We start from the raw sequence: 10,025 nt of genomic DNA on the forward strand, positions 1-10,025 counted from the left end.
GTATATGGGCTGAGATTCACATTTCTAAACAATTTTTTTTCTACGCCTCTCAACAAAATCATGAGGAAATATGATTAACAGACTTTTAATGCCTGACTACCTGGATCAGAATATCAGTTATATGACCTTAAGTATGTTACTTGACCTCTCTATGGCTTATTTCCCATCTCTATAATATGGAGGTCATAATAACTATCTCATAGGATGTTGTGAGGATTAATGAATTGTATATATAAAGTATCTAGCACAAAGTAAACATTTGCTTAAGAAAACTGTTAAGAAATGTTAGTAGGAAAATCATCTATGTTTATTGAAAATTTTCAAGATTTGTTATTTACGAAAAAATAACAATAGGACACATAGAATAAGTTTCTCTTTTGAGTCTTATATAATTCATTAGGTCTTATTCAGAAATGTACCTGACTATTCAAAAAAATCAGTTGGAGGTATTTATGTTTTACTTACTGTATGTTTTGAGTAATTTAGTGCAGAAAACCAGTACATTTATCAGAATATTGCATTTTACTTTCTCTCTTTGTATTCCCAAACCATAGTCATTTTCTGTTTGTGTGTATGTTCAGGATTTTTATAATGAGAGTTATTTTCATTTATAGAGACAAGTATTTTTGTTTCCTCTCATTTTAAGGTTAATTGACACGACTCCTGTCATCTTCATAAGAGAGGGGTAATTTGTATTATTGGTCATATCTCCTTTGTAGGGTGGAATTGGAGTTACATTGTGGCTTTCCCATTAGACTCCTATCCTATTCTGCCTCTTAATACCCCAAGTGGTTTCCAAAATATATATAGTCCTATGAATCCTACAGGGGAGGAAGAAAATTCCCTTTCAACTGCTAGTCCCAGGGCCTGTGTAGTCTCTCTCCTGTCTTCAGCAAACTGGACCATATGGAAGCCTGAACCGCCTGAAAGAGAACTGAGTGAGGCCCTGGTATATACCCCTATTTTTTGGGCTCCACTCTGTCCTGCTTATCACATCTGGAAGAGTGAAGAAGTGTCATGGAAGGAGGAGAACTTTGATCCCCTCCACACTTCCTTTGGAAAGTCTGCTCCAGCACACTGAACCCTGTATACAGCCTTAGTTTTTTCTTCTTAATCTGAGGGGTGGAATTAGTGGGATGGGCAGCCTTGACTTTTCCCTTACAGTAAAGGTGAAGGAAAGAAAGCATACATGGCTTGTGATTCTTATAGGCATTCCATTTAATACCTTTAAGGTAAGCTTAAACCTCTTTCAAACCTTTAAATGGTTTAAGACGTATATGCAGTGATAATTTTACATTTAATTTGACTGCCACCAGAAAATACTCTTAAGTCAGAAAATCTTTAAAGAACTTTTCCTTGCAAGTTGAATCTTCTTAATTGACTCTTTTTTTCTTTCTCCCACTTAGGAGAATACTTGGTTAACAGGGAATAAAATTGTCTCCTCCCTTGTTCTATCACCCAACTACTGTTTTCTCTATTCCACTCTGACTACTTTTACACTGTTGCCAAACATTTCAGGAGCCATAAATATGTCAAAAGAGCCATTAAAGAAGGATTGGGGATCTTTTTCCGTCAGTTAGCTTGAATGGTGGCTGCACCAGAAGGATATGGTTGATTTCAGCCCTCCCAATCAGCACACCAGCTGGGCCCCTGCCTTATTTGTGGAGAAAAATGTAAAAACAGGGCTTTTCTTTTTTTCACTATTTTTCTACATAGGTGTAATACATTCATATGATTTAAAAATTGAAATAAAACAAAAAGCAATACTGAATACACATGTATATACAGCCAAATGGGATTTTATTTCAGGGTAGCTCTAAGCTTGCCAAGTAGGCACCATGAGTACAGCTCACCGGAAAATTGTATGGACAGGAAGTTACTGAAATTACATGGTGACAGACGTGTCCAAGAGATATTGTGGGGATTTTATCCCTTTATGGATCTGGTGATAGATGAATGTGTGGAAATGGCAGCTAATGGGCAACAGAACAATACTGGAGTGGTAGCAATAGGAAGAAATAGTATGTTAGAAGCCTTGGAACAAGGATAAATAAAGGTATTTAGCAGAGAAATCAGTTGCTTACGTATGTCCCCTTTCACTCTAAGGGCCAATTTGACTATGATGTAAAAACTCAAGTTTTATATATTCTTCATTTAAAATTTCTTAGTTTTATTTTTAAAAAAACCTTGAGAAGTACTGTGCCCCATTCACCATGCCTCCGCCCCACTCTCATTTTTACTATCGTGTTATTCTTTTCGTGTTTATGTAAATACAAGTAAATGTAGACATATGTTCTTATTTCTTCCCCTCTCCTATATAAAAGATAGCATGTTCACTACCCTGCACCTTTTTTTTCCCAGTTAACAATAATATACCCTGGAGATCTTTCCGTGTCAGTAAACAGAACTCCTCATTCTTTTTGTTTTTGTTTATAGCTGTATAGAAGTATGTGCATATACCAATATTTACTTAATTGGCCCTTTTTAGATAGATAGACATTTAGGTTGTTTTCCAAATTTTTACTGTTAAAAACAATGCTTAACGTTTTTAAGCATTTAACAATGCTACACACAGATAGATGTGCAGAAGCATCTGTAAAATACATTCCCTGATAAGAAATTGCTGAATCAAAGGATAAATGCATTTATGATAATGATAAATATTGACAAATTACCTTCTATTGGGGTTTGTATTACTTTGCATTTCTACCAGCAAGTTACAAATGTCAGAAAAGGCTTTTCTGAATGGGTTCCTACTATTAACAGAATCGTAATGAGCTATGATATTTTACATATTTGCAGAAAAAAAGGAAAGAAACAAAAACAAGTGAGAGGTATTGGAAACAATGGGATTCTAATGCGTCAGTGAACAAAGCATTAAACTTTGTGCTATATCTAACATCTGTGTTTAATTTTTTTTTTTTAACAGCATAGTTGTTGCCCAAATCTTTTGGTACAGAATGTTTTTGTAGAAACACGTGACAGGAATTTTCCATTGGTGGCATTCTTCACCAACAGGTTGGAAATATTTTTTACATGATTTAATTTTGAAATTGTGACTTTAAAAATAACAGTAAAAAATATGAAAAGAAGCTATGTGCTCTATCCCTTAATATATCTGGTACCCTAGAATGTTCAATTAACCCAAACTGTGTCTGGTCAATATAATTTTGAAAAGCTGAAATTTCAATTCTTATTTCTACTTAGAATTAATACCTGAAAGGGCTAAGGATGGTAGGTCTCACTCAGTTCAATTTAGAGGATAAGTGACATAGAGTGCTCTATCTTCTTTAAGATGAACTATCCCTAACTACCACACCACAGACCTCATCACATCACTGGGTTTCCACTGTTTGCAAAATACACTTCCTTCCTCATGGGTACTGCCAGGTTTCTCTTTCTTAGGATTTTAGTAGATTTGAAATAAAACTTAAGTGGTTATCCTTAATAAAAAAGTGTTTCTAATTGGGTGTTGGAGAGAGAGAATAAAGCATATTTTTTAGGATGGTTAATGATGTTAATATGAAAATTGATAAAATCAAGTTTGGTTCCTTTGGTAGTTATTCAGAGTAATTTATGATTAATTTTTAATTCCTACTTTCTAGGTATGTGAAAGCAAGAACAGAACTAACATGGGATTATGGCTATGAAGCTGGGACTATGCCTGAGAAAGAAATCCTCTGCCAGTGTGGGGTTAATAAGTGTAGAAAGAAAATATTATAAATCTGTAGCTAATGCCTGTTGATAAAATGAGCTTATCAAGCTGAAATTAGAGCCATGCGTAAGAACTGTCAGTCATCAGTGGAGTTTATTCAGGTTGTGACCCATCAAGAGAATTCCTCAGTTTATCCTTGTCAGGGGTTCATTTGTGTGACTTAGACATACTAGGAACAAAATAAGGGCATTTTTGTACATACAGGGTATCTCTTTATTCTTACTGATGTTCAACTTTACATGAATAGGATGGAATTGTATATGTTATATGAAATGCCACTAAGCAATTTGTAACTTATTTGTAAATTATATATTAAAAGAAACATGTTGTCACAATAGAACTCTGCTGTTCTTATGCTTTTTGATTATCCTTCTGTTCATGCCCTCAAAGGGCCAAATTTTGTATGTTTACAGAATTTACTTATATTTAATTCCTGGCAAATAACTTACCCTTATGAGCCATAAGGTGGGCAACAAAGCCTGAGGAATATATAAAAACTAACTTCATTTATATTACAAGTATTTTAACACTAGTTGGAGAAGCTGTATCTGCCTTCTTGAAACACTGTCACTTCAAGCCATTGAGTGAGAAGAGGAAGGAAGAAACTTTGCAAACCATGAGATGAAACATTTCTACAAGTCCTTCAGTACACACAGACGTGAAAAGAGGGAATAGGAACCTGGAGGAGTAAGAATAGTTTTATTCTAGATAGAGCCATAAGAAAAGGAAACTTAGAAACTAATTAGACTTAGCTTATTTAGGCCAGAAGCGATTGTGCTGGGCACGAATTTCATTTAAAAAAAAACAAAACATTCTACCAAGCTGCAAAGTCTGAAACAGATCCTTGGACTCTCCATAGCATGATGTGCGATTTTTTTCTAGAGAAAAGGGGAAAAGGAAAAACCTATACTTTGCTAAGTGTTTTCTAGCCTTGATTATCCAGTGGAAAGAGGACTGGGACTCTCCAAGAGTCGAAACTGATTTTCTCCATAACAAAGGTTCATGTTTGGCTATCGGGAACCTCATTCTTGGAACCAGGATGGAAAGACTAGCTCAAAAAGGAGTAATTAGTAAAGCAAATTAAAAGTAGTTCTGGTTTTTGAGAGTTTATATGGTTTTGTTTCTTTTTCCTTTTCCGTGAACTTGATTCTGGGCTTAGTTTAGTTACCTTTCAAACAAAAATCTAAGTTTGGACCCAATTTAATTTCTTAAAAATATTAAAATAGGTGAAAATTTAACTTGAAATTGTTTGAGAAATTTAGTTAGCAAAACTGTATAGCCCAACAGCCAAGATACACAGATGAGGAAAATTTAGAAATCCACTTATTCACAGTAAAGATGGAATTTTAGGCAATGCGCTAAAAGTGAAGACACTTGATTTGTATAGAAATAATTCTGTGCAGAAATTTTGATCTACTTCAGTCTATACTGCTTCACAGCTATTATATTCCATGTGACCTGAAGATTCCTTTGTCTCTCATGTCAGATCTGTTTCCAGTTAAATCCTGTCATTTCCCTTTTCCTTGGTTTACTCCCACACATTGGTGAAGCATGTTCTCAAGTAGCTTTAGAGAAGGAAAAGTGATAGGTAAATATTTAGAGGCCATGCATGTTTGAAAATGCCTTTTCTTAAATATCGTTAATGTACAATTGAACAACATTATGGTTACTAGACTCCTCCTATTATGAAGTTCTCCCCTACATACCCCATTACAGTCAATGTCCATCAGTGAAGTAAGATGCTATAGAATCATTACTTGTCTTCTCTATATATACTGCTTTCCCCATGTCCCCAGCCATTATGATTAGCACATTATATGTGCTAATCATAATGCCCCATTTTCCCCCTTATCCCTCCCTTCCCACCCATCCTCCCCAGTCCCTTTCCCTTTGGTACCTGTTAGTCCATTCTTGGGTTCTGTGAATCTGGCACTGTTTTGTTCCTTCAGTTTTTTCTTTGTTGCTATACTCCACAGATGAGTGAAATCATTTGATACTTGTCTTTCTCTGCCTGGCTAATTTTACTGAGGCTAATACCTTCTAGCTCCATCCATGTCATTGCAAATGGTAGGATTTGTTTTCTTCCTATGGCTGAATAATATTCCATTGTGTATATGTACCACATCTTCTTTATCCATTCATCTCCTGATGGACATTTAGGTTGCTTCCATTTCTTGGCTATTGTAAACAGTGCTGCAATAAACATAGGGGTACATACGTCTTTTTCAAACTGGGCTGCTGCATTCTTAGGGTAAATTCCTAGGAGTGGAATTCCTGGGTCAAATGGTATTTCTATTTTGAGCATTTTGAGGAACCTCCATCCTGCTTTCCACAATGGTTGAACTAATTTACATTCCCACCAGCAGTGTAGGAGGGTTTCCCTTTCTCCACATCCTTGCCAACATTTGTTGTTGTTTGTGTTTTGGATGTTGGCCATCCTACCTGGTGTGAAGTGATATCTCATTGTGGTTTTAATTTGCATGTCTCTGATCATTAGCAATGTGGAGCATCTTTTCATGTGTCTGTTGGCCATCTGAATTTCTTCTTTGGAGAAGTGTCTGTTCAGATCCTGTGCCCAGTTTTTTACTGGATTATTTGCTTTTTGTTTGTTGAGGTATGTGAGCTCTTTATATATTTTGGATGTCAACCCTTTATCGGATCTGTCATTTATGAATATATTCTCCCATACTGTAGGATGTCTTTTTGTTCTACTGATGGTATCCTTTGCTATACAGCTTTTCAGTTTGATATAGTCCCACTTGTTCATTTTTGCTTTTGTTTCCCTTGCCTGGGGAAATATGTTCATGAAGAAGTTTGCTCATTTTTATGTCCAAGAGATTTTTGCCTATGTTTTTTTTGAAGAGTTTTATGGTTTCATGACTTAATTCAGGTCTTCGATCCATTTTGAGTTTACTTCTGTGACAGGGTTAGACAATAATCTGAAAATGCCATTTTACCATTATATTTGATTGTGATTTTGGCAGGGTATAGAATTCTTAAGTAGCCTCCATGCCCAGTTTTGAAGGTATCTGCTAGTTTCCTTGCTGCTTTTAAGTCTGAAAAGATTCTGGCTTCCTGGGTGACTTTTGAAAGTCAGGCCATTCTGTTCCTCATACACATAATGTGACCATTTTTTATATGTCTGGAAGCTTATAGCATTATCTTTGTCCCAGTGTTCTGTTCCTGGTAAGGGTCCATTTTCATCCTTTGTACCAGGAACTTGGTGGAATCTTTCAGTCTGAAAAACTTTGGCCTTCATTTCAGGGAAATTTTCTTGAGGCCTTCTCTGTGCTACACTGTCTTCGCCATCATCCCCCCAATACCATATGTGCCAATCGTAATACCCCTCAATCCCCTTCTCCCTCCCTCCCTCCTCACTCACCCAACCCAACCCCTCCCCTTTGGTAACTGCTGGTCCCTTCTTGGAGTCTGTGAGTCTATTGCTGTTTTGTTCTTTCAGTTTTACATCGTTGTTACACTCCACAAATGAGGGAAATCGTTTGGTACTTGTCCCAAGGTACCTCTTTAAATACTCTGTAAATACTCTTTTTGCTGTCCCCAGTTTGCTACCTTTCCTCTTTAATGATTCCTCATTTGTCTCTCTTTACAGAATTCCTGTTAACCAGATGTTAGACTTCCAGGATTGGTTCTCTAATTTTCTTATTTCTCTTAATTTCTGACTCTGTCATGTTGCTGTATTTTCTAGGAGATTTTTCAACTTAATCTTCTAATTTGTCTATTGTGTTTTATGTTTCTGATCTCATATTTTTAATTTCTAGAGTCCTCTTCTCTGAATGTTCTTTAATACCATCTTTTTGTTCATGACTACCTTATCTCTTTGAAAATACTATGTATGTATGTATGAATATGTATATAATATGTGGATATATTAACACATACATGCAATCTTATCTGTATTTTCCTTTTCCTGCATATTCTGTCACCTCGAAGGTTTATTTCTTTGTTTTCTCTGTATGTTTCCTTTGGACTATGTCATGTTATTGGCATTCCTCAGTTAGTGATCTCTGCAGTCTACTCATACTTAAGAGTAGAACACTAAAAAGCTGAGATTATTAACAGAGTAGGGAAGGGGCCCTTCAACTGCACCACCATGGTCTAGCTGAACTATTCAGTCACTTCAGGATTTCTTTTTTGGCCTGGCAAGGAATACTCTTCCATCTTCTTGCTTGAATATCAGAAAAAAAAACTTGGCTGCCTCAGAATCTACCCTTTTCTCTGATTTTGCAGCCCCACACCCTTGCTTTTGTAATCTTTCTATATTTGTCAAGACTATCCAAGGTACCTCTTTTTTATATTATTATTATTATTAAGATATTATTGATACACACTCTTATGAAGGTTCCCCCCCATTGCAGTCATTGCCCATCAGTGTAGTAGATGCCACAGAGTCACTATTTGCCTTCTCTGTGCTACACTGTCTTCCCCATCCCAATACCGTATGTGCCAATCATAATACCCGTCGATCACCTTCTCCCTCCCTCCCCACACACCCTACCCAATCCCTCCCCTTTAGTAACCACTAGTCCCTTCTTGGAGTCTGTGAATCTGTTGCTGTTTTGTTCCTTCGGTTTTGCATCATTGTTACACTCCACGAATGAGGGAAATCGATTGGTACTTGCCCCAAGGTACCTCTTTAAATACTTTTTGCTGTCCCCAATTAGTTTCCTTTCCTCTTTAAACCTCAAAACTCAAGACCTCCGGTTTTCCTTTGATTTATTCCTCAGCAGACCACCAACTATTAATATGCTTCTTTTCCAGAGCGACTTATTTTTTAACTGTATTTAATTATATGCATTTGTTCATGTGTATTTGTTACCTGAACTGAGAACCTCATCTTGTATGGTGGTGTGTACCCCATGGGTGCTAAATAAAGGCTTGAGACTGGCAACTGGGATTAGCATTGGTTAATTCTGTGTCGTTTATGATACACCTATTTAGGCTAAACGCAGTGTGATACAATTTCAGAAGAAACGTGTAGACCCTCAGAACTATCATTTCTCCCGTTGAATCCAGGGGCTTTGACTTATCAGGAGGGATAAGTCTCTCAGACCATCAGGAGGGAAAGTGGGGGCAGGGTGGTTAGGTGTGTGTGTGTGTGAGAGAGAGAGAGAGAAGCTATTCAAATTTAGACAAGGATCTGGAGATTGGAGCTCCTTTATAAATTGAAGCCCCGCTGCAGGAAATCAACGAGAACGAAACTTGGCGGCTGCCTTGAACTTCCGGACACAAGCCGGCAGCGCGCAGCTGCTGGGTGGCCGCCTCCAGCAGCGCAAATATGGACCCAGAGCCCCGCCTGCTTCCTGGAGTCGGCCTGCGGCCCTCCCCAGTCCCACACCCAGGACGCCATCCTCCCACCGGTAAGTACCCGTAGGGGGCTCCGGGCGGGGCGGCGGCTTCCCGAAGAATAATGATCTGGCCGGGCCTGCTCCCCGGTTGTACCGCCTGGGGTCACTGGGCCCTCTCCCCGAGCAGCCGGAGCTGGGCTGACACTCAGCAGCTTGCGCAACACCTCGGGTTCACCTCCAGAGGCCCTGCGCCCAGGCTGCTGACCATTACCTCGGCATGAGGCGATATGTGATTATCATTTACCTCTCCCACTACCGATGGGATAGCCCATTGTTGCCGTCCTACCCAATTAGAAATAAGATATCAAGGAAATCCAACATAAACAGGTGGGTTTGCTGTCCAAGTGCCACTGCACCTGCCGGAAAACTGCAGTTGGAGAAGTGCCGTGGAGAGGTAGACAGGAGGAAGGACCCCTTGGAGAGAAGTGGTCAGCTGGGTCTCAGGTAGCAGTCTGGAATGTTTTCACGGAGAATGTGACTTTTTGGGACCATCCTCTCCTCTCCATTTAGTAGTTTAAAACAAGTCCTTAGTGACCCTCTCTTGAGTTGGCTCCTTCCCTTCTCTTAAACAGGTGTCCAGCTCCCCACTTCCCGATAGGCTTAGGGCTAAGTCCTGGGGACACAGAGGGGGGTTAGGCACACCCTGCCCTAGAGGTGTCTAATGGGCGACTTGCATAAGAACCACAGACACAAATGAGGAGCCCCTAACTCACCGATATTCAGAGAAAGCTCTTTGGAGGCCAGGATGCCCAATCTCAGTTTTAAAGGGCAAGGGTCAACCAGAGGCAGGAAGTTTGAAAGGGTATTCCAGGTAGTAGTGATGACAAGGGTAAAGGTACCAGCCACAAAATACTGGAGGTGTCAACTACAAGCCAAGCAGTTAAACATTTCATTCAGTTAGTATATATATATATGCAATGCAGGATGAGTTACTGGAGATGAGG

The 10,025-nt window shown here is 38.6% G+C and overlaps 1 protein-coding gene and 1 pseudogene across 3 annotated transcripts in view; both read left to right on the forward strand.

Moving 5' to 3' along the window:
- The window catches only part of SETDB2 (SET domain bifurcated histone lysine methyltransferase 2), a 74,369-nt gene extending 65,741 nt beyond the window's left edge, over nt 1-8,628 (forward strand). For 2 of the 3 annotated variants that reach the window (XM_017670762.3, XM_017670763.3), the window contains 2 exons: nt 2,930-3,018; nt 3,606-8,628. In XM_017670762.3, coding sequence (XP_017526251.2) covers nt 2,930-3,018; nt 3,606-3,723 — 207 coding nt within the window. In that variant the 3' untranslated portion in view covers nt 3,724-8,628. The remainder of the gene's footprint in view (nt 1-2,929; nt 3,019-3,605) is intronic. The other variant, XM_073212668.1, reaches the window with a different exon arrangement.
- Nucleotides 3-2,922, forward strand: LOC108403561 (small nuclear ribonucleoprotein G pseudogene; annotated as a pseudogene).
- Nucleotides 8,629-10,025: the final 1,397 nt, after the last annotated feature.

This window comes from Manis javanica, chromosome 9, assembly GCF_040802235.1.
Source record: "Manis javanica isolate MJ-LG chromosome 9, MJ_LKY, whole genome shotgun sequence".
NCBI classification, from domain to species: Eukaryota; Metazoa; Chordata; class Mammalia; order Pholidota; family Manidae; genus Manis; species Manis javanica.